The sequence below is a fragment of the Nannospalax galili genome, unplaced genomic scaffold, assembly GCF_000622305.1.
Source record: "Nannospalax galili isolate Female #2095 unplaced genomic scaffold, S.galili_v1.0 scaffold597, whole genome shotgun sequence".
Taxonomy (NCBI): Eukaryota; Metazoa; Chordata; class Mammalia; order Rodentia; family Spalacidae; genus Nannospalax; species Nannospalax galili.
Window position 1 is genome coordinate 922,177 of NW_008339519.1, and position 25,890 is coordinate 948,066.

The 25,890-nt window shown below is 35.9% G+C and overlaps 2 protein-coding genes across 3 annotated transcripts in view; one reads left to right on the plus strand and one right to left on the minus strand.

The window, feature by feature from the left end:
• LOC115070587 (caspase-3-like) overlaps positions 1 to 1,074 on the plus strand; it is a 3,112-nt gene extending 2,038 nt beyond the window's left edge. The window contains 1 exon segment of the mRNA XM_029564094.1: positions 884 to 1,074. Within this exon segment, the coding sequence (XP_029419954.1) occupies positions 884 to 1,074 (191 nt within the window).
• The window catches only part of Nkain2 (sodium/potassium transporting ATPase interacting 2), a 1,147,657-nt gene that overhangs the window by 141,910 nt on the left and 979,857 nt on the right, over positions 1 to 25,890 (minus strand). The window lies entirely within an intron of this gene.

Sequence of the window (25,890 nt, forward strand, 5' to 3'; positions counted from 1 at the left end):
GAAATGATGATATAAAATTATGTGTCTTAAAACTTAGATCCATGGGCGGGGTCAAGTGCTTGACCCTTTATAAGTGATATATGGAAATAATGAGTCGGCTAAATTTTTAGATCATTCATCATTAGCTCATAGTTTTGTGATTTTTGTCCTGAGCATGTCTTTGTTGTAAAAAAAAGAAATTATAAACTGAAGGCATGGTGGCGTACACCTTAGTCCCAGCACTTGGGAGGCAGAGGCAGGCGAATCTTTGTGAGATCAAGGCTAGCCTGGTCTATATAGTGAATACCAGGCCAGCTGGGGCTACAGGAAGACCCAAATTATGTTTTATTTTTAAAAAGAAACTAAATATTTTATTTGAGAGAAAATATGAGCAAACGTGCTTGATTCTTTTGAGGCTAGCACACATCAATAAAGATACCCAGTACAAGGTGCTGAGATCACCAGTATATTCTTCTTACTTGCTGTTACACAAATCAGATGAGCTCTATAGACCAGCAAAATAGCTAAAGGGCTATTATGTAAAAACCTCAAATTGTTGATTAATAGAATGAAATGAAGAAATTCTGCAGGAACATCTTAAAATACCATTTGTAAAGTAGACAGTAAAATGTAAGGAAAGAAGAAATGAATCAGCTGGGTACTCTGTAACTGGAGAGAGGATGGTTGGAGCCAGAGCAAAGACGTGGCACGGCCATGGGAAAGGACCACAGCTGGTTCCACCTTGTGAGTGCTGATTGGTGTGGACAATGTCCCCAAGGTAAAAATCACACAAGAAAAAGGGAACCAGATCAGAGCCTTCTGGAACCAGCTGTGCTGAGAGTCTCACAATCCAAGAGCTTCTTGTAGTAAAGTTTGTAAGCATGCTACTTATTTTCTGTTGAAGTTTACAATTCAAGGAAAACAGTGATGATACTTGTACTGTCACCAGAAAGTAAAGGACCATCGCATACAGGACTTGGGACGCATTCAGTCACAGCCCCTCCAGCCTACCTGGGGAAGCGGCAGGGAAGCCCACCCCACCAGGGAGGCCAGACTCCAGACTTCTTGACTCCGGAGGTACTGAGTCACTGCTGAGCGCCCTGCTATGTCCGGCATTTTCATGTAAGCGTCCTTTATGCTCAAAGAAAGGAACGCTCGTTTAAAATTGACAGATTTGTTTCTACCGGATCTACTAGTTATTTCTAAGTAAATGTAGCATGTGATAGTATTTTAAGGTGTATTCCTACGTGACAATTTTATAAAAATTTGTTACCTTGCATTTTTTTGAAACATTAAATTTGAATTCAAAATCAAAAAAAAAAAAAAAAAATTCTGAGAGCTGAAGCTTGGGGAGGAGTAATGTGAAATGCTGTGTTCTGGACATGATGTGGCTTTTACACTCCTGTAATTACAGCAGCTGTGATGACAACACAAGACCTGCACCAGATCAAGACATCCCAAATCCTGGCATAGATGGGGTACATGATCTCTAGGCCCCATCCCTTACTGAGGTGCTATTGGGAGTGAATAGTTGCTGAAGGAGGAAAAATTATTCTGTTCTGAAGATGTGGCCACTGAGGCACCACATCCGTGCACACGTGGGTAGCACTAACTGGACTTAGTGCGTTATTGAAAAAAAAAGAAAAACTTCAAGTTGGGAGGGGGCATGTTGAAGAAGGAGCTGGGGGAGAGAAATAGGGGTAGATATTGACTTTATTTTACTATATACATGCATACATTTCTCTAAATGAAAGAAAAATTTAAAAAAGGTTCTGAGTGAATGTAAGTAATACTAATCAACTTTGAAAGAAGTATATTTCAATGTTGCTCCCTGTGTCTTGGTGAGCTCCTATTAAATTATTTAATGCATGGATTATTTTCTCTTCTTACTTCACAATTTTCTTTGAGGTTTCATATAACTCTCACAGTGTTCATCTGTAGAACAATGATTAAATGCATTCACTTAAAGAGTAGAAATAGGTTAGTCAGAATGCTAATAATAAGGTTGTATTAAAAGTCATCAAATTGTGAAATTAAAAATATATCAATGGATCAAATTTACAAATACATACTTCTTTTAGTATTTCTTGCGAGCAAAGAATTCTGCTAGACTCTAAATAGTACTTAACTTGTACAATGTGGGAAAAGCACATACTTTCCTTTCATTTGTTAATAGATATAGCACTGATAAAGTTGCATTTTATTCCACAGTTTTCTGTTTTGCAGTTTTGGTTATTAGTATTTACATGAAAAATTGAATGACTTCGCTAGCATTCTGAAATTCAAGCTAAAAACACTATGCTTTAGCCTGAGCAGTGTTTTAATTTTTTCAAACATGATCCTCTTTTTTCATCACTTTGCAAAGACTTTATGTATATTACATAGGACTGGAGTTGCTCCCTTCCAGATGCGGTTTCCCATCCTGTCTGCAGTCTTTACAGGCAGGGAAGGGCACATGGCACTAAGCAAGCTATGGAGTCACATGTCCACAACCTATAACTCTGAGGGGCATGAAGGGTGAAATTTACATATTCAATGAAACCTAAAAAAAAAAAAAAAAAAACCAGCAAATGCTCTTGCCTGCAAGAAAAGATTCATTTTATAAATGCTAATTTCCAAATTAAAAAAAATGATGAACACCATTACAAATTGCAAAGAGGATGAAGGAACCAGGAGGCAGAGCAGAGTGTCTCAGGCTCTGCAGGACAATATTAATGACCAGTGTTTGCCGAGTGCCCAGAGGAGTTCTAAATCTGTATCAGATATTACTAACTTTGGTAATCCGTCCTCAGAATATGGGCGGTAGATATTAAATTGGTAGACTGCAATGACTGCCCCCATCTCATGTGCTCTTTAGTAATATGATCTTGCAGTTCCCCTCTCCAGGTTGGAGTAGGATTTTTTATCCCATGAGATTGGGACCTGTAAAGCCAGGTCATAGAAATCTTGATGCTTCCTGCATGATCACTAGAAAGACATTTTGGGGGTGTCTGTCCACCTTTAATCCATGTCGCCATTCTGTAAGAAGCCCGTGGAGAGGTCTTGTGTGAGCATTTTGGTGCACATTCCAGCTGAGAGCCAGCCCTGTGGCAGCAAGCTGTATCCACTCCAGTGAGAGTGAGCTACCTTGCATGCCTCCTCCAGACTCCAGCTGCAGGCCCAGCTGTCATCTGACTGAGCTCTCCAGCCCAGAACCACACATCAGAAAGATGAGAGATACTTGATAAATTGTCACTCTATACTGCTGAAATTCAGTGTGAATTTATAACCTCAACTGGCCTTCCCATTTTACAGACAGGGGAGATGAAATAAACAAATGGTTAAGTAATTTGCTGAAGGTCCTGCATCCAATAAAGCAGTTTCAAAGACTGGGAACTAGGTAACTTAACCTTCAACCTCTTCCCTACACTTCCTCCTAGACTCTGTTGGAACACATTCCGTGTTATTACTGGCAGAGGCAACACTATGAACTGTCTACATGAGAATGATAACCTCAGTGGCAATTCTTCTGCTCCTAAATAAACCCTCCTCCTTTTTCTATTGACATTGGTGTTTTTTCCCCCCGACTTAATCACTGGAGGTAGATGGAGAAATTAAAATGGCAAATCTGATACAGCTTTGAAAAGTACAGTACATAAATTACGGTCACATTAAGACGATTACAGCATAGGAATGACAGCCGAAGGTAATGAGAAAAGGACCTCTTTTCTAGAGAGCAAAGCAATTATCTTGCAAGATTGCAAGTTGACTGTAAATCTAAGATACACTGCCTGCCTGCTTCTTACGCAGGGCTGGTGTTGCTATGTCATTGTTATGTTACTTAATGATACCAATTATTTAAAAATTAAGCACGGACTCTTTCATGACGTGGTATTTACTATATTCAAGGAGGGCTGATTTCAGTTTTCCTTCAGGGCACCAGAGTCTTTCATGGCTCCTTTCCAAGCCTTTCATATTTTCCCAGAAGCTGCACTCTTTTGTAATGTGAACACTTTTAGTGGAAATTTCCAACATAAAAAATTAAAAAGGTCAATTTTATGATGAAGTACAGTAGCTTCAAAATTCTAAATGGCACCCTAGACTCAACAAGCTAATTGCTTTTTCATTGCACAACTCCTTGAAGTGCCCACGCTGCAAACCAGCCTAGACAAATCCAGGATGCAGCTTTCTCGTCTTCAAGATCCCCTGGGAATTTTGAGACAAGTGCTGTTGTAAAACAAATAGAAATCACCTGGAGCCCATGAAAATGATAATCGAGTAAAACTACAATTATGACAGTGAATCCATCTGCCTCTGCATACTCGGTCCATGTCGCATCACCTTTTCTGTCCCAGGTGTACTTTTAATCAAACCATTGATGGCACAATCCTGCCGGTGTAAACTTGTGAGTGAAGGATGCATGCATGTCAATGCTGGCTTGTTTAGCTGGACCATTTGCTGAGGTGGGTATCAAGTCCGTCCTGTGCTAATCTGTGAGTTGCAGGAGTTTTAAAGACAGAACCCAGTGAAAGCTTGACTTCTTCCAAAAGCAAGTGTGTTAGGAAATATCCTCTACTGATTTGGTAAACAACAAAATCAACTTTCCTGACTGCTTTACAGAACAGTAAAATTTAGAAATTTGGGACAGAAATAATATAGTTTGGAAAATAGTATAAATGTTCTAAACCAAGATCAAATGCCTAACAACTTACAGTCATATTGTGGGCCTGAAATCCTGTGTCAGTTTCTGTTTGCTTTCATAAAAGCATTTTGTATGTAAAGTGTGTATTTAGTTATATACATAGTCATACATTTAGTTACAACCTGTCATATTACCAGGTTGCCCAGCATTCTCCATGACTCCAGGATTAGATCAGAGAGAGTCAGGTTTGATTATTTAGGCCCCTCTTATCAAGATGGATCATAATGCATCCTTTTGGAGAGCTCTGATATGACAGAGGCATATGCAAGTGTACTTATAACTGTACATTTGAAAGAGTAATAGCTACTTCATATGATGAGCCAAATTAGGTATTAAAACCTCAGAGTCTGAGTATTAGATGGGTAATGATCCAATAGATTAAAAATCTATTAAGTAACTAACCAAAGATTAAGCTAGAAATACTGTCATCTAATTAATTGTGTTTTTCAACATATGACAACTTTTGCTCATTGTTCCTGTGATCCCATCTCCATTCTGCCATGTTTGGGCACAATTATTACATGATAAATGTGACATTTGGCCACATTTATTATATGATACTCTGAATGCCTAGCTGACTTGTCTTGACCACTTTAAGACTCAGGGAATCTGCAGAAGTTCGAGCTATGTGTTTGGATGGTCAGACACTTAACAATTATACCGAGATTTCCTTTAAGCAAGTTTCTTGGGACTTAAGGCAAACCTTGAGAAAAAACCAATTTAATATTTGTTTTGTAGTTTATAATAGTGGCAACAGAGGTGACAATTCTTTGACGATCATGTACTAAGTCGGTAGAAAAGATTCCACGTTTTAGCTTGCTTTGCTTATTGAGTCATTTGCTAAAGCCCAAGACAGCTTGTTCAAAACCCACATCCATAAATGGGACATACCTATAACTAGGAGAGGCTCAGTTCTTGCAGCTGTTGAAAAAGTACTCTAAATAATTTGGCTTGGTCTTCTTGACCTATACTGTTTTTGTTAGTTATTTTTCCTCCATAAAATGGATCATTTTACTTTTTTACGTGTGTATGTGTCACCAAGCTCATGAGGTCATGTGCTAATAGCCTGTTAGTCTCAAGAAGGGGCTGAAATATGACTGAGGTTTCAGCAATTAGACTTGTTACAGGATCTCCCAAGTTCTAGCTGCTTAGAAATCACATCACTATGTGGACCAGGCTGGTCTTGATCTCGTAGAAATCTACCTGCCTCTGCCTCCCGAGGACAGGATTAAGGTGCTCCACTATGCCTAGCAAGAGTTAAGTATTTTTCTCTGATACTAGGGATTTATACGATTTGTAGGATAAATTCTCTAGATAGCCTGCTGTCTCACCTTATCAGTGAGATGAGAAGAATCCCCTTGATCTGCCCAGAACATAGCAACTCTTGAAGCATACAATCCCACAACAGGTGGGATTAAGGGTCAGGAGGTAGGTGTGGCAGGGTGAAAATTCTCATTTGCATATGGTTCTCATCCTGTTTGAACCTGTGTACTTTGAATCCTTTCATTTTAGCAGCTTGCCTTCATTTCCTTTTCATTAAAATGAAACAAAATGCTGTGGTTTTTAATGCAACACAGTCCTCTGGGAATAAGTGCCCTGTCATATTCCCAGGTTGCCCAGCATTCTCCATGACTCCTGGATTAGATCAGAGAGAGTCAGGTTTGATTATTTAGGCCCCTCTTATCAAGATGGATCATCCCATTCTGTGGATGCACAGGTCAATATTTAATCCTTTGAAGCTCTCAGAAATCAGACCCATATTCATAGAAAATATTTGCAAGAGAGCAACAGAATTTTTATATTATTCTGAAATGTACTCTATTGTTCTAGCAATACTAGATTTGTCCCAAGAAAAAGTCCTCAGTAAGTTTAGGAAATTGTAATTACAGGCTGGTCAATGAAGCAAATGTAGGGAGCTCAGTTATTAATCCCAACTCAAAGTACTATCCATACTGAAAATCAGGATTTATTTTTTTCCTAAGCATAAGACAATAGCAATCAAGCTTATTAATTTAATCAAAGTCAAATGAAGACATTAAAAGAAATATAAGACAATCTTTCTATGTACCACAATAAACACTGCAGTTCAAAAGGAAAAAGAAGAGTTTGAAAGTTTTATATTCCATATTTTGAAACTACTACTAGAGTAGTTCAAACACAAAAAACAAACAGAAACTGTAGCAGTTTTTGTTAAACAAAAAAGCAAAACTTCATATATTCATATATTTTGTCGAAAATAATATTCAAATATATTTACTAAATATTCTGGCATATTTAGCTGACAATACAAATATAGTCTTTACATCAGTCAATAAATATTCATGTTAATTTCTTGGATAAAAAATCAATTTCATGCTAGCAAGAATACAGTGGAAATTGGCTAGATTAAACTATGGCTCCTGGATTCTCATTTCCAGTACCAAAAATTACCATATGGCACTGTGTGTTTGCAGGTCACTCAGGAGATTACTGTAATTATGTCACGATGTGCTTATTGCTATGAATTCAGCAGCCTTTCTTGCCACTGTACCTGTTTTGTTCAGAAGCAGCTGCTGGCTTCAAGCTGTTGTCTGTTTCCAGCACAGAGACTGAATGAAGAAGTGCTTTCTAGGGAAGTCATGTTCAAATGCAGGAATAGCAACAATAAACAGATTCAATGGGGGAACATAAAGTTCACTGGGCAAAAGTCTCATCATCAGCTGGTGCTAATTTACTGCTGTCAGTTCCAGTTGGTAAATAACATTGCCTATGCCATTTATACAGAGTTGAAAGGGATGAGAGATACATTTAATGAGCAGAAGAATAGAACACTACTTTGCAGAGGGCCTGATTGCAATGTCTTAGTTTCAATGGTTGCATAAGCCCCTCAGCCCCTCCTATCATCACATATACCAACATAGAAATTCATGGATGCCAGTGCACAGACCAGTCCATTATGTAATGCTAAAGAAAGTGTTCAGTGAAGATTTATAGATACACATACCTAGTTACTTAGTTAAATGCAAAATATTCAGTGTCTGTATAAGGCAGACACATACATTTAAAGAAATGTCCAAAACACGTGGCAGCATGGTGCCCAAGAGGGCAAGTGGTGTGAATGAAGCATAGATCTGAAGGAGCTGCTTTAGGGGATGAGTCATTTTGGTAATGATATTTTTAACAAATATTTTTAAAATAGACCTTAATTTTTCTTAAATTTTACCAACAGGTGAGGATGTAACAGAGACATTCTCTATTTATTTCTCATACCAGCTTCCCTCAGAACCTCCTGTGTGTTTTCCCCGAGTCCCTAGGAGGAAGTGCATAATTAACTGGGACCTAAGGAATGCAGCAATAATTGCACATGTGCGTGCTTTCTGGACTGCAGTGTCTTGCTCTGGCAGGATTTTCCTTATGCGTTCACCTGCAGAGACAGACTTTTTGCTTTCCAAAGCACCTGGGCCTTCTTCTTTCCCCTTTCACCCACAATCACGGATAATATCACATCCTTCACGTTTCACATGGGAATACCTCAACTCTACCCCAGGGAGAGCTAAGTGCTCATTGTCTAAGTTTGCAGTGTCTGGGCTTTGTTTCTCTAGTATGGTCTACTTCCCCATATTGCCATATTTGACTATCTGCCTCTCTTCTACCTAAATACACTCTCTAGGGCAGGACATTGGTGAGCAAGAAGACCCTGTCTTCAGCACACTTCCAAGTGGACTCTTTTATGACTGTAATTTGAGCTGGAAACTCAGTATAAAATATAAGGATAGATAAAAATAATTGTTATACCTGCATTATGACATGAAGAATTGTAATGAGTTCAAATTATATTGAGTGCTCCAGCACAGGTTTGGTAGTTAATAGTATAGTAATATTTCCCTTAATAAACACATAAACTTTTTTCTGTTAATACTGAAACCTATATTATATAACTGATGTTTTCATATAAAATGATTACTGTATGTGGGGTAACAATAGTCAATATAATAATCATAAGCTTCTTAGTTTCCATAAGACAAAAGCTGTATTATTTTAAAATGTTTTATATTTGTCTTCTTCCTTCACATATATTTATATTTTTAGGTTATTATGTGGAGGGATAAATGCAAATAGTTCCTCTCTGAGAAAGCTTTGATACAATTACTATTTTATCATCTATAATCCCGGAGGTTATTTATATAGACATCTGAGGTAAAAAACAGGAAAAGTAGCTTTCTTTATTAATTCTAAACTGCTTTCATTGCTCATGAAAATATTTTAAAAATATTTTATTATTTTTATTTAATGCACATGAGTGTCTTGCCTGCATGTGTGTAAGTGCACCCGTGTCATGCAGTGCCCATGGAGGTCAGAAGAGGGAGTCGGATCCTTTGGAACTGGAGTTACAGATGGTTGTTAGCTGCCATGTGGGTGCTGGGAACTGAACCCAGGTCCTCCGCAAGGTCTGCTACTGCTCTCAACCACTGAGCCACCTCTCCAGCCCCTCATGAACATATTTTAGAAAATCAAGCAATGAGTGGAATGAAGCTTGTGGTAAATGCTTGTCTAGCACATGTAAGGCTTTGGGTTCAATCCCTTAGCACTGAAAAACAAAAGCATCTATATGGAGCTGGAGAGATAACTGGAATTGAAAGTGCATGCCTCTCTTGCAGAGGACCTGATTTCATTTCCTAGGACCCAGGTGGGGTAGCTCACAACTACCTGTAACTCCAGTATCAGGGGCTTCTCATACCTCTGCCTCCACATGCATCTGCACTCACAGTCACATACTCACATGCAGACCCACACACCTAAACATAATTAAAAATAAAGCAATGGAATATTGCTTTTTGATGCTTCAGGGAATTACAGCTTACTAATTATCATAGATTTAAACCAGTATTTTAAAACAAAGGCAAAATGTATTAGTATAGTAGCATATTTATAACAAAGGTGATTTTCAGATCCTTTAAATAAAATGACAAATATATCCTCATACTGTTTCTTCTAAATAACACATTCCTGAACACATAAGTGCCAAAATTTAACTAACTGTGCTTTGCTCATTTTATGTCTATGGATTTTTTTCCACAGTATAGCAGAAGGGGAAGGTGAGAAACAAGTGCTGAGATTCCTTTAAGACCCACATTCAATAATGAAACTCTGTTATAAAGCACATTTGAATCTGTTATGTGATTGGTTTAATTATTCATTTCTTGACTGTGTTTGTTGGCTACTGGAGGAAAGACAGTGGTATGGAAGGTCTTGTTACTAGTGAGGAAATAATCTTTAAGATTATCAAATGCACCAAATTTCTGTAATGAAATACTGGATGTATGACTTTTTCCATCCTTATTTGTTGAGAACAGACTTCGTGAAGAGGTACAAATAAATTAGACTCAGGTAATTTGGGAGAAAAGAGAAATTTAATGTCATGTATAAACATGGGAACTTATATCTATACAACCTGACGCAGCAGCTGTAGAGGTGGAGATATCCATCAACCTCAGTTTGCTTGAACTTCTAGCAAAAACCCTCATTTGAAGAGCCAGAAAATCAATTGTAAAAGAATTTGAATTTTATTTAGTAGTGACAGGAAGCAAAGACAGGGTTTGAGGACTGGCAGGGAACAAAGCTAGTTTTGGCAGCAGTATTTTGTACTGATTGGAAAGGAGATAGACGGAGAGCAGTGAGGTTAAATGGAAATGAAGTTGAAGTGGTCCAGGAGTGTAGTGATTAGAGCAGAGGCTGCCATCTGGTCAACAGAGATGAAAGGGTAATTTTAAAAGGCTTCTTGGTAGAAGTGATCCAGGATTTTTGAACAATGTGACCATAGCATAAGAAAATGGAAAGGTAAAGACAAATTTAACACTGTGTGTAGAAGAAATCTAATGTTTCCTGTAAAGAAATTTGAAAGCATGACGGTTGTTTTTAAGGAGAAATATGAAGTTACAGCTTAGCTTAGTTATTTTCCTTCCTTTGTTCCTTCCTTTTTTTTCTTTCCTTCCTTTCTATCCTTTTAAGCAAATACTTCAGGCACAGTGAAGAGTTTGAAGAATACACTGGAATGGATGGATAATGGACCTTAATATTTGATTCTGATGACTATCAAAAGAAAGTCATATCACAAAATGAACAGATATTTAGGAGGAAGTGTGACTATAATGTCTAGATTGACAGAGTAGAAAAGGGAGGAAGGGGGTTTAGAACCACTGAGAAGAAAACTCGGGTGTGTGATGAGATGTGATGACACAGTCACAGTTACAGGGCATCAGGGAGAAAGCTGCCATTTGAGATGCTCCATGAAGCTAGACTAGGTAAGAGGACCACATCAGTGGCAGGGAGTGGCACAGGGAAAGCAAACCAAAACAATTTCTCTTAAGATTGAAAAATACTGGAGGCAGCAAACTGGGAATGAAAAGGAACTCTTAGACTGATAAGGACAACTTATGAAAAGCTACAGCTAAAATCACATTTAAAAGTGACAAATTAGAAAAAGCTCAAGGCAAGAGTTTTCTTCAGTTCACGTCTTTTCAGCAGTTTAATGGAAGTCCAAGTTTCTGCAGGAAACAGGAAAATAAAAATAAAGCCATAATGATTTGGAAGGGATAAATGCATTTCTTTTGTATTTAGATGACACAATCTTAGAAAGCTTGAAAGAATCAACAGAAACTCCTGGAGTGCATAGCAATTAAATCAAGTTTTTAAGAATACAAAGTTGATACATACAAGTAAATTGCTTTCCTATATATCAACCAATAACAAGGAAATTTGAAAATAGAAACACAATATTATATTCGTATCACAACAAATAAAATACATAACAATGAATACAGACATACTCAATATCCATAAAATTAAAAAAATAGTCTGTTGAAAGAAACTGAGGTAAATGTGGAGGTATGCTATATTTGTGGGTAACAATGTTCAGTATTCTCAGAATGTCAGTTCTGGATGGTGAAAGCCTACCTGATGTATAGATTCAACACAAAGTCACAATTTATATGATGTATTTTGTAGATACTGTCAGGTTAATTTGAGAGTTGATACATAGAGTTAAAAAATCCATGATTAGTAATACAAAATTAAAGAAGAACAAAGTCAGGGGACTTCAGTATTCACTATGCTGCAATAATCAAGACAGCATGGTGTTTGTGAAAGAACAGACAAATATAAAAATGGAATAGAATGGAGCCCAGGGACACATTCACATACATATAATCATCTTATATTTGGCAAAACAAATACAGTGGAGAGAAGATAAGCCTTTTCAACAAAAGGCGCTGGACTACCTGGATATGCACATGCAATAAATAAATAATAAAGGAAGGAAGGAAAGAAGGAAGGAACAAAGGACTTAGACCAAGACCTTGTACTGTCACAAAAGTTAAACTCAATGCATTACTATCCTATAAATAATATTCAAAATGATGAAATCTATAAAGATTACATAGGAAAAAATCTAGATGACCTTGGCTTTAGTGCTGGCTTTTTAGATAAAACACTAAAAGCATGATCACTGAGAAAATTAACAACACGTATTTTATTAAAATGTAAAACTTCCACTCTCTTAGAAGACTATGTCAATAGGATAAAAACACAAGTCTCAGTATAGGAGAAAATATTTGCAAAATATATGTCTGATAGACCCTTTACTGAAAATATATGAGAACACTTAAAAGGTCAATAATCAAAGCAAACTAGCCAATTTAAAAAAATTGACCAAAGGTCTTAGCAGATGCTTCTTCGTAGAAGATAGTCACATGAAAAGTAAGCATGTGAAAAGATGTTCAACATCATACGTCTTCTAGGAAGTGCATTTTAAAATAGTGAGACACCCCTGCATCTATTACAGTGGCCAAAATCAGATCAGTGACCACATCAAATGCTAGCAAGGAGGGTGGAGTAACAGGAATTATCACTTTTTATTAGTAGTAGCAAGGTAAAATGGTACAGCCACTTTGGAAGGTACTTTGGCAGTCTCTGGCAAAGCTGAACGTACTGTTAACGTATAATCAAACAGCTGTGCTTCTTGAGATTTACCCATTTGAGTAAAAAACTTATATTCATACAACTGTCATATGTATAGCAGCTTCATTTAGAAGCAACCAAATTGTCTTTCAGTAGGTCTGGATGAATAACCTGTGGTATCGTTCAAGTCCTAGAGCACTATTTAATGCCCTGAAGAAATGAGTTATCAAGCCAAGCAAAGGAATAGAAGAAAGTTAAATGTGTATTGCTAAATATACATACGAAAAGAGTATACACTTATTGTTTCAACTATATTACATTTTGGAAAATTATAAAACTATGGGGATAGTAAGAAAGGAAGTTCTTGGTTGTAAGGCTTACAGAAGAAGGAGAAATGTGTTTAAGAATAGAGCACAGTGAATTTTTAGGGCAGTGAAGATATTATGCATGATGCCATGATAGTTCACACATGCAATAATATTTTTAGCACAATCCATAAAATGTACCACAAAAGTGAATTCTAGCATAAACTATGGAGTCTGGTATAGGTTCAGCAATTTTAACAAGTTTACATCTCTTATGAGGGCTATTGGGGTAGGGGTACATGAAAATTCTGTATTTCTCTTTTAATTTCTGTGAACCTAAGACAACTCTAAAAAATACTGAGAAAAAAATTTAAAAGGCAAACTGGAAGAATCAGCAAAGCACAGTTCAAGAAGATACATTCGCTGGGCATGGTGGCGCACACCTTTAGTCCCAGCACTGGGAGACAGAGGCTGGCGGATCTCTGTGAGATCAAGGCCAGCCTTGTCTACTACCCTGCAAGACCGGCTGGGGCTACAGGGAGACCCTGTCTCAAAAACAACTAAAAAGACCAAAAACCAACCCCCCCAAAAGAAACATTCAGATTTTAAAACAGAGTAGAAGCTATAAATGGGAAATCTGTGATGCAACAAAATTATTTTCTTCTTACAGAATACAGCAAAGGGAATGGGTTGCCTGTTATGCACAGTTGCTTGCGTATGTCAAGAGGTCCACAAGACCATGAACATCAGTAGCCTGCAGGAGCTGAGAGAGGACACTGACCAACAGCCAGCAAGAACCTAAAACCCTCAGTCCTATAACTACACAGAACTTAATTCTACCAACACCTCCAGTGAGGTTGGAATTGAATCCTTCCTTACCTGAGACCACGGCCATGCCTCAAATCATTGTTACCGTGTAAAAGACACCAAAGTCAAGGACTCAGCTAATCTGGGCCCTAAATTTTTATCGAAATATTGAGATGAAAATGTTTATTCTTTAAAAATATTTTATTTATAGTTTTTATTTTATGTGTATGAGTTTATTGTCTGCATGTGTGTAAGTGCACTCATGTCATGCAATGCCTGAGGGATTAGAAGAGTGTCAGATTCCCAGGAACTGGAGTTACAATTGTTAGCTGCCATGTGGGTGCTGGGAACTGGACCCAGATCCTCTGAAGATGTTCTTTTTAGTTGGTAAGTTGGTAAAGAAGGAACTTATGACCTATAGAGCCTGAGGTAAGGTGAACTAGCTTTGTGAAAACAAAATTACATTTCAGTAGTCAAGATATTTTGCCTTTCTGAATCTGGATGTACTTTGTTTATAAAATGAGGGAGTTGGAATAGACAATTTCTTGTTGCTTTTAAAACTTTAGTTTGAATGAAAGGTTCTTGTCATAAGATTTTATAATACGACCAACAAAGCATTTATTCCATGCTTTTATATTTTGTGCAAGGCACAATGCTGATCACATTTCAATTTGTTTTTCTTTTGGTATCGCCAAACCTTCATTGCTATTTTGATTCTAAAAGATGAGAACGCTGGTTAGAGATACTTGATATGAAATAAACAGATGGAGCTGGTGAATGCTGAAGCTGTGGCTTGTATATAGTTTTGCCGTATTGCAAAGTTTATGCTTCTGGGAGATTCCATTCATGAAAAGATTGGGTGGTAGAGGATAATATGGGATAGAAGCTAAGTTTGCCTTTACGTATTCTTGAGGAATCTGGGTAAAGCAGGATCTATGAGGTTGACATACAAATTACTGTCATCCTTGAACTTATCTGTAGAGGTAAAAAGTCATGTGTATTATGTAAATAATGTACTAGCTACTACATTCATTGACCAAGAACATAATAACTCTTAATACACTGCGTGTTTACCCCTTGTTCTCCCTATTTTGGGGAAAAGAAGAAAAGACAACCTCTGTTGTGATCACCTCATTATGAAGGACCTCAATTTCTTAAGTGTGTTAACCTGAACAGCATCTAAAATTTCCTTCAGAGTCTTATATCTTAAGTTTATGCCATATCTTGACATTAGTTTTTGCCTAACCTGCAGACAGTTCTTTATATAATATTGTCACACAATTTTGATTGGTCATATTTGAACAATAGCAAATATGGTTTAGAGAAAGTAAAAGTGGGTGAGTTTTAGAATTACATAACCCAGTACCATGTACAATGGATGTGCTCAATGAAATTAAAAATAAAAATACATGAGCATTGTCTTTGAAATATTTCCATTCCTTCCAGTCCCCCACCAACTCCTCCCATGTCACCCACTCTCTTAATTTTTGGTCATCTTCTTTGACATATACATCCATACGTTTATAAATATACAAAAGTTAAAATGTTCAGCATAAAGAAATGCTAAATATTCAAGTATATAGATATATTCAGTGTTTTAAAGACTATTGAGTGAATAAATACATTAAATAATACATGTGCATTACTTTCATGCTTTTATGTATCAGTCAAAAACTGTTAGAAATTAACTAAATTAAAACATATATATGCATATATATGTATATATATATGCATATATGATGGATGATAAAAAGATTTCAGAATTATCAACAGGAGGAACAGGACACATAGAATTGTATGTTAGGTACTTTGCAATGATGGTAGTTGGTTATAATTATTTTCCTAATCCTATTTAAAATTTCAGTGTCCAAATGGAGCAGGGGCTCACTAAACATGAGCTTCATGACTGGTTTAATGGCTAATCTAATGAACGAAGCTGGAGACATATGTGGGAAACATTTGAAGAGCTTTATGTATCATGTAAGAAACTTACATTTTCATCTCCTTGACAAATCAATAGACTGTTAGCAACTTTTCTATCTTTATTTTTTGATTTTATCTATTATTTTTATTTTATGTGTATGAGTGTATTATCTGCATGCATGCAAGTGTGCCCATGTTGTACAATTTCCACAGAGGCCAGAAGAGGGCATCGGATTGCCTAGAGCTGGAGTTACTGACAGTTATTAGCTGCCTTGTGCTGGGAATTGAATCCAGGTCCCCTGCAAGAGCAACCAGTGCTCTTAACCACTAAGCCATCTCTCCAACACTGATCTTTAAAATAATATAAAATATTTTCAACAAATTCACATAAACAGAATTTCAGTCACAGAGGCATTTTCTTATTGCCTTTGATGATATTACATTGCAAGTGTGGCCACTTTTATGGAATTGGCACATGGCACATGCTGGAAACTTCATACGTTAAATTCCATAGTACTTTACTAAGGGAGAAAAATTAGTTGAATCTTCAAAAGAGAAGCTTTACTATGATACAAATGCTCACTCTGAATTTACTGGTTTGTTGCTGCATTTTAAATTTTAATGGTTACTTAGATGTGGTCTTACCTGTTAAGAACCTGTTCTTAAACACGCAGTTGAACTTTACTGGATGGATTTCAGGAGCTCAAACCTTTTTCAGTGTCCATAATAAGATCTTTTTTAAAGGTTAAAAACTCATTCAATTTTATGTCTTACAGCGTTTATACTGAGTTTAATATTGTATGACTGTAGTATCTTTGCTCTGGAAATTGTTATTGAATATGTTAAAGCTGTAATGAAATGCTTCTTCTAATCATGTGGTTATTAAATAAATAAATAAAAAAAAAACCCACACAAGACAGAATCATGTGGGCTTCACCATTCACAGCCAAACCCCCAACCTCTCTCCACAGTTACTGTTTTCCAACTTTCTGTGAATAAAAATAGATGCCCCTTTGTCTCTGCTTTTGAAGCCGATGCATGTGCTTGAACAATGCAGTAGAGTCTGCTATTTGATTTTTCATATTCTGAAGCAGGAGTAGTTTTGTGTGTGTGTGTGTGTGTGTGAAATCTGGTGTTTAAGTACTGGTCAAACATCTGCACAAAGAGTTTGTTAGAACATATAATGTGTGCTTCTTGACCCTCACAGAAAGTTTCCGTGACACATGAAGTTCCTATCTCTCTGAGCTTCTCATAAGGAATGTGTTTTCTAGATACTTTATCAAGCTCCATTCTTCAGTAAACATCATTCTTCAGTAAACTCCATGCAAAAAGAACAGATTCTCTGAATGGGGGAGACACGTGAGGATTCTAGGAATAGCAAAATGATGGAAATCTGGCAAAATACCCTATTATTTAGATAGATATAGAAAATCAGCAACACATGGGAGTGCAAAGAAGTCTCATCATGAAGTCCCCAGTGTGCTCACTTAGACGCCCATTGGAACGACAGTTTGTTTTTCCTGGCTACATTAAAAAAAAAAGAAGAAGAAGAGGGATTTATGGTCCTTGTCCTGCTAATGGAATGTGGAATGTGACTACAGTCACAGTGAATTAAGAGTTTCCACTTATGGCTCTGTCTGTTTTGGTGAAGGTATAGTTAACATTTCATCTGTCAAGTATCTATCTCTTTTTGCTCCAAAATATATTTGAGGAAGAGGGTGGATGGGAATCAAGCCTAATCTTGATCTGAGAACACTGTGTATTCTCTTAGAGTTGAAAATTCATCATGACATATGCTAGCTACACAGTCAAAACTTATCACCGCCCACAAGGTCTGCATGGAAGGACAGTTCTGTGCGAGCCACTTCCTTAACAGGTGTGGTTTCGTGTATCAAGTTCAGGACTTGACTGAAGCAGAGTCAATCCTTGTTAGCTGTGTGTCTTCTGTGCATAGGATGGTCTTTGGAAATTTTTCTGATCTCTCAAAAAATACAAAAATCATAGCAATACTTTATAGAGCTTTTAATTCCTTTATGTGATTTGGTAGTGATTTTAAGTTGGAACAAATTAACCTCGATATTAGAGAACATAATTTATATTCTTTTGAAATATAGATCAATAGGAAAATATTCATCTGGATTTTTTTTACCTTTTATTATAAATATGAAAAATATTTTCCCCTCTGAATTGAATTGATTTTAAATATTATTTTGCTTACACAATTCTTTTCCAGGTAGAACACTGATTTGACATTATAGCACCCTGTGTTTGAGACTGCCATCGTTGACACTGTACTCTACTGTAAGAGCTTTATGTCATGTAATCAAATGCCAGTATTTCAGCTAATGAATGATTGTTAATATTTATTCTTTAGTCAAATACTGTAGGACTTTTTCTACATCATAAATATTTTAATGGACTAACACTGTGAACATTTTCAAGGACGTAGTGTCAGCATTATTTTTCAAAGAGGCATTTGACACTTTGTAACTTGTGACTGCCAGGTTCCCCCCCCACCCCCATTCACTGGAGTTTGGTCATTAAAATGTGGCATTCTGTAATTCTAGCTCTCTGACTGCTTAATGATTAGTTTGCTGTTTTGTGAGTCTCTCCTCTAAATCTCTCTACCATTTCCTATGAAGTGCCATTGATAATTTTTATTTCTAAATGAAAAGCTTGGATTCACACATGCATGTAAATGCACTGGGAACCTAAAATAAACCCTATTCTCCACCAAGCATGAGCACACTGCGTTCTTTTCCAGTGCTTGCTCTTCTCTTCACATTTTCTTTGACATTTCTCTTGCCTTTCCTGTGCTAGTTTTCTCCCTCCTCGTTTCCACTGCATCCCTTCCTGCAGCTTTGTCCACTTCACTGGGGCACAAGATATCAACCCTGAATATAAAAGATCTCTCAAGCCTTTATTTCTATTTCTGGTTTTCCACCTGCTTATAGATGAGGGTGCTTAGAAGACAGAATTACCAGCAACACAGACATTTTTCTCACAAGGAAAGGAAGCCAGTGGGATTCTATATGATATTCAATTATAGATGATTTCTATTCACACATATCTCTATTGCCATTCTTTAATCCTATGTATAGTAACAGAAAAAAATATACATATAACTTACAAATAAGTAAGGAAACAAGAATAGCAGAACAGGAATTAAAAATTTCCCTTTTGAAAACTACATAATTCTAAAGGAAGCCTAAGAAAAGGTCCTCACGAATATTTATCTGAACCTTACAATTAAAAGCAATATTAGCTGTATACCAACATAATGCACTAAATTGTTATAGTATTGTATAACTTTCAGGAATTTGAACAACATGTAATCTATTCTTTGAGCTCTAATTATAAAAAATATAACATTTCATTTCAAATGAAGAGGAAGTCAGATGGTATGATTTATCTCAAAGATGAAACTATTGTTAGGGAACATACAAGATGTTAAAGCAAATTCCACTGTTGTATAGTTGACTTTGGAGATAAATATATACATATAATTCTGGGTTACATTTATTACAGTGTTAAAAAATGGCATGGATCCTGGTGTTAAGACAATAATACAATACAATAATTGGAAAGAGTAGGTATATTAGCATTGGGTTTTAGCATGGTCTTAGCTACCAAGTACCTGATGGACGATGGGCCTGAAAAATTAGGATTCTCATACTTATATGACAGACAAATACGTGTTGGGGCTTTATTTGTATATATACAGTAACACTTAGCCTTCCATACATAAATTGCTTTTCTTAACTAAAGTCATGAATTAGAACATGATCACAAGCAAGGAATCGAGCAAGAATTCCTTAACTAGATCCCCAATTCCAAGCATTTCATTTCACGGTTAGGCCCTCAGGCTTTGATTAAAAAATTAACTATATTTATTATTTTATAATTCTAATAATTTCAGTTTTTTACTCATTGAAAACTAGAACCAGAAAACATAGAAATCAGAGAAGAAGAAAGCCAATATTGGTCACAAGAGTCAGTCGTAAGTACAAGAACAAAAGGCAATTGATAATCAACTTGCAATAAAAGAACAGATAAAAATACAGGTAGTGCATGCAAGAACACAAAAGTCACTAACTTCTATGGTCACAGAACTGAAATGGCACATCAAAGCACATTTTCAGTGCGCCTTGAAATGATGTCATATCTGATACACATCACACAGCATACTACATGCTTAACAGATACATCTTGTAATTTTTAAGCCAATATTTAAAAATATTTTGAAATACTGTATATCATAGAAAATAATATAAAAATGTTTCATATGCTTAAATTATTAGAAAAAATAGTATTCAGTGAACAGGGACAGGAGACTTAATTATTTCCTCATGTACAAAGAGACAAATAGCAAAACTGGTCTCAGTATTTGTTACAAATAGCATTTCTTCTGTATCTGGCCTAAAACCAATGTATTTCATCTCTTAATAATAAATTTTTCTGTTTGTTTACTTTTGAGCAGAGTCTCAATATGTATCTCAGGCTGGCTTCATGCTCATAACCCTCCTGCCTCACTTCCCAAGTGCTGAGATTGTAGGCACGCACCACCGTGCCTGGCCTTTAAAACAATTTGTTAAAAAAGTTGTGTCATATCCATTTTACTCTGTTTAATAAATCATGAAAACATAGAGTTCCCATCAAAGTCATTATAGTAACTTATAAGGGTTCTGGTTAATATGGTGAATGGAACAAATATAGCAAATGTACTAGGTAAAATCTAATAACAAAGACAGTCATGCATGAGTATAGGAAGAAAGGAAAGGACATTTCAAGGGCAAGGAATTTTAATTTTTTAAAGTTACTTATTTACTTATTTCATGTGTGTGTGTGTGTGTGTGTGTGTGTGTGTGTGTGTGTGCAAAGTTACTTATTTACTTATTTCAAGTGTGTGTGTGTGTGTGTGTGTGTGTGTGTGTCTATGCATGCTATTTATATATGTGTAGGTCAGAAGACAGCTTCAGGGTGTTGGTTCTCCACTTCCACTAAGTGGTTCCTGAGGATGGAACTCCGGTTGTCTGGCTTGACAGGAAGCATCTCTACCTGTAGAGCCATCTCACCAGTCCACAAGATACAATTTTAAAGTTAAATCAATGAATGGCTAATGAAGGAGTAGAGATCTTTGGAGAAATGAAGATTAAATATGCTGTTTAATAGGAAGAAGTAATGTTTACTAAGAAAGTTTTCTATCTGAAGTGGATAAGAAACTGGAAAAATGAGCAGCTGAAAGTAAGTATCCGAACAAAATAAATAAATGAATAATAAATAAAGAAAATGATAATCTTGACTACAAAACATGGCTAACCTGTATTAAATGTATTAATTCAACTGTGAACCTAGAAACTTACAGCCACTTGTGAAAGAGAGGTACTCTTGCTCTGGGGTGTGTTACTGCATATGTTAAGGCTGTAATAAAATGCTTCTTCTAAACATGTAGTTATTAAAAATTAAAAAAATTACTTCATGTTAAATAGTAGAGTTGATAAACAATACCAGTGAAATCTACCTGATGACTTTATATCCATACTCAGGTACTAAGGATCCGAGTGTAACTGACTGTGGCTAGTAATAATCAGACACATAGAGATTAAAGACACATGTGCAAACATCTAAGTGTTAGTAGCATTAAAAATGTAGGAAACAGCATATTTAGAATGAAATGGAGATCTTCTTCAAAGGGTAAAAACTCATTCAATTTTATGTCTTACAGGGTTTATACTGATTTCAATATTGTATGACTGTATTAAATCAACTGTTAACCTAAAAATTTAAAGCCACCTTTGAAAGAGATGTATCCTTGCTCTGGAATGTGTTACTGAATATGTTAAAGCTGTAATGAAATGCTTCTTCTAATCATGTGGTTATTAAATTAGAAAAAAACATGGCTAACCTATGGAATGGTAGATCTGAGTAGGTGAGTGGAGCCAGTCAGACACACACACACACACACACACACACACACACATGCACGCGTGTGCGTGCACACTCACACACACACAATTGATGCCTTATTATTTGACTACATATTAAGTTGTGTCTGAATTTGAATCACATGCATGATGGCAGTTAAGCTAAGGAAACACCAAATTGCCTTCCTAGTATGAAACAATGTAGAACCTACTTTTAAAACAACTCCTGATAAATAGAAGTTACAACAATTAATTACATATGAGTAAAAGAATCCCAGTTGTGAAACAAATAGTAGCTCCAGTGACTTGAGACTCTCACATAGGAATCATCACTTAAAAATCCATGTGCAATTATGTTTAAATGATATTCCAAAACAGCAAAGATAAACACAAAAATGTACAAGATTCTGAAGGGAATGAACCTACTGATTGTAAGCACAGAAAACCAGATGTACAGTCAACTTCTCCTTAGGAACAGCTATTACTAGAAGAAAATGGAGTAAGTGTCCCAAAGTGCTTCAAAAACACAAGCACCTACCCAGAGGGTCATGTCTAGTAAATTACTGTTGAGCTCAAGTGATTATATAATGGGACACTAAGAAATAATTTAAGCCAAAAACAAAAATAGTAAAAGATGAATTAAAACCATGTTGAAAATGGACGAATATACCTCTAAATGATAAAATACGGAAAATTGGGTTGTCTGGAGGCAATTTAAAATTTAAAAGTATCATTTGATATTCAGAAAGCTGCTAATCATTTTTTTCTGAACGTAGCTTTGTTCAGGATTTGGGTAAGTTTTATTGCTAACCATTAACTAAAGTAAAATAGAAAATAGAATTCCCCATAAAATGCTAAAGAACTTAAATGAAGAAAAAGGCACTTAAAAAAGTGAAAAGAGCAAAAAACTTAATACATTAAAAATATTCACTTTATCTTCCTCATCTCTTTTCTGTGTTTTTTTCTGAAATTACTCATGTGATACATGTTTTTCTGTGTATAGAAAAAAGAGGAAATATACTATAATGTTTAAAAGATTTTAGTATGGTTTTACTATTGATAACAGTGTCAGACCATGTAATAATAGAGAGCAAAATAACTTTTAAGTACAGAGTAACTATCTTAATTAAACATGACCATAATTAATATCACTGTTTATTGATAACAAACCACCACGAAGAATATCATGAGTTTGCCTTATTTACCCAAGGAATGTAATGCTAGTTTAATTAGAAATTGTATTACCATAACCTAAAGAGTCAAATAAGAACTGGTGATAATCATTATAAATGGAGAAGACTGTAGCAAGTTTCTCCAACACTCTTAAAAAGAAGGAGCACAAGGGAATTTCCCTTGGTAAAGAGTATGTTGCAAAACCAAGCAACCAAAGAAAACCCAAAATCCTCCCATTATACTACTGCTGGCATAAAAGTTTAGAGAATCTCCACTGAAGGCTAGAATAAGTAAATGTTCTAGATATTTGTTTTCAAAGCTACAATTCATAATAATGCTGTCAAATACACGATGAGTAAAGGGATATGTAAGGCTGAATCAAGAGAGAATGAAATGATAGGATCATCATTGCATCCAACTGAAAAATGATGCAAACATCCTTCAGAGTACAACAGAACTCAGTAAGGTGGCTGCTAAATCAATCACATACTATTGTTTATATCTGACAAAACCAATAGAATTTAAAAATGAAACTCATAATACTAACACATTATTGTACCTAAAGATTTTAACTAGGTATAGAAATGGTTGTTAAACATTTATCAAGATGATAGGTGTATTAATTTGTATGAAAGAAAACTTGGAAGAAGAGCAATAAAACACGCAGAGATGGAAACTAGAGTATACTGGAAAAGTTCTCTAACATAGTACATCTTTATCTCCTCATCAACCTGTGAATGTAGTATGTATCTCAATAATATTTTTTGTGAACCTGGATAACTTAAAATTCAAATAAAGGAACAAATGCATAAAAAGGTGAATAGTTCTGAAGATGAATCAAGGAATGAGAATTTCTTATGTTTAACATCAAAATTTATTACAAATTTAATAGTTTTCAAGTGAAGTGTTTATAGTATGTTAGCTATAAGAGCGCACCATCTGCAAATAGGGGAAAAGTTGACTTTTGTCTTCTTGCTCAAGCTAAGACTTCAAGCACTATGTAGAATAAGAATGGACACCCTTGTCTTGATGAACTGTTCTTGCAACTCTGAAACGAAGCTAATTTAGCGAAGGCATATGATTTTTCTTCAATGTTGTATTTGGTTTGCAATTATTTTATTGGTAATATTTGTGTCCATTTTTATTAGGGATATTGATTTCTAGTTTCCTTTTGTGTTGTGTCCGTGTCTGTCTTTAGTATTAGCCCCATACTAACTTTGTGATTTGACTTTGGTTTTGATGTATCTCTGTTTCATAGAATAATTTGAGGATAATTGGTGTTGGTTCATATTTAAATATCTGGTAGAATTTAGCAATAAGTTTGCCTGGCCCTGGCCTTGTTGCTTTTAATTGGAGAACTTTTATTACGGCTTCAATCTTATTGTATATTAAAAGTATAAATTGTCTACATCCTTTTGCTTAAATTTAGGTAGGCTAAAAGTCCTTTCTAAAAGGAATTTCAATAGCTCAGGAAATCATCACAATAATTAGTATATGTCAGTGTATAAAATTAAAAAGCATCTGTACAGTAAAGAAAATAATAAAGAACAGACAATGGAATAAGAACAAGTCTTTAATAGCTCTGTATCTGATACAGGATTAATATCTAGACCATATGAAGACCTCAAAAAGTGAATACCCCCGAATAATTAAATTAATTAATGACCAAATGGAATTAACAAGTGCTTTTTAAAAGATGAAGTGCAGATGGTCAACATGTACACAAAAAGCTTCTCACCATCCTTAGCCATCAATGAAATGCAAATGAAAATTACATGACAATTCCATCTCAGCCATTCATACTGGTCATCACTGAGAAACAAACAACAACAATAACCTTGAGAAAGGTTGAAAAGAACATACTTTAACAGGAAATATTTGATAAATTTGAGCACTACAAAATGAACTGTGTGATGGTAGACAAAGCAAAGACTGGAAAGATAACCTCCAAATGGTGAGATATTTAATGAATTTAAGAACATAAATATATGAGCTATATGTTTAGGTGTAATAAGTGAAAGTATGATGGTTACTCTTGATTGTCAACCTGATTGGATGGAGAAGACTAGATTATTAAAGCATACTCTTAGGTATGTCTATGAGAGCATTCCCAGAGAGGGCTAACCAGCTCTGAATGAGTGTGGGCTACATCCTCTCGTAGGATGGGATCCTGGCTAGAATAAAAGGGAGAAAGGAGAAGCCTGGTAGAGTAGACATTCTCTCTCAGTCCTTCCTGGATGCCATGATATGACCTGTTCTGCTTTGAAATAGCATCCCGTCATGACAGAGTCTAACCTCTGAAACCCTGAGTCCCAGTAAATCTTTCCTTGCTTATGTGCATATTTTGTCACAGCAACAAAATAGCTAACTGAACATTTTAAAGGGTGGACTGAAAAAATGGGCTAAAGATGTGTTCATACAATGTGAATCTAGGATTTGTTCAAAGCATACGGAAAATTTTTTAGTTTTTCTAGTAATTAGGAAACGCATCTTGAAACAAGATAATGATGTATGCCTCTAGATTACCAAGAAACATTAAGGCATAACAATTCTGAGAGGCATTTGCCAGGCGAACAGCAGAGTGGGTGGTAACAGGGAAAGACAGAGGAACAGAAACAGATTACTATAACAATGACGTCTGGGTGCCAGGATCTCCAAGCAGAGATAATGTAATACAGGCATCAGACAGGCTGAGAAATGACCAGTGTCTTTAAACTAGGTAGTCACAGCCTGCTAATCCCATTTTAAGTTCCCTGTGTGCTGAAAATAAATGAGTTATCCAGACAGCTCCAGTTAGAGCTCTTTATCTCCATCTGCAGCTATTTTTAAAAATTATTTATTTTATTTTAAATTATGTGTGTGTTTGTGTATAGGTATGTGCATGTGAGTGGAGGCACCCATGGAGAAGAGTATGTGGGATCCACTGGAGGTGGAGTTACAGGTGGTATGAGCATCTTGAGGTGGGTGTTGGGACTGGACTGGGGTCCTCTGGAAGTTCAGCATACCCTCTTAGTGACTGAATCATCTCCCCAGCATTTAGTTCTTGTTTATATAGAAACTTGTTTCTTAATTGCAAAATAAAGCAAAATAAAAGTGAAATGAAATTTCATCAGCAACAGAATGTGTGATCAAATTATATCTTGTAGTCTTACCTTAGGAAAAT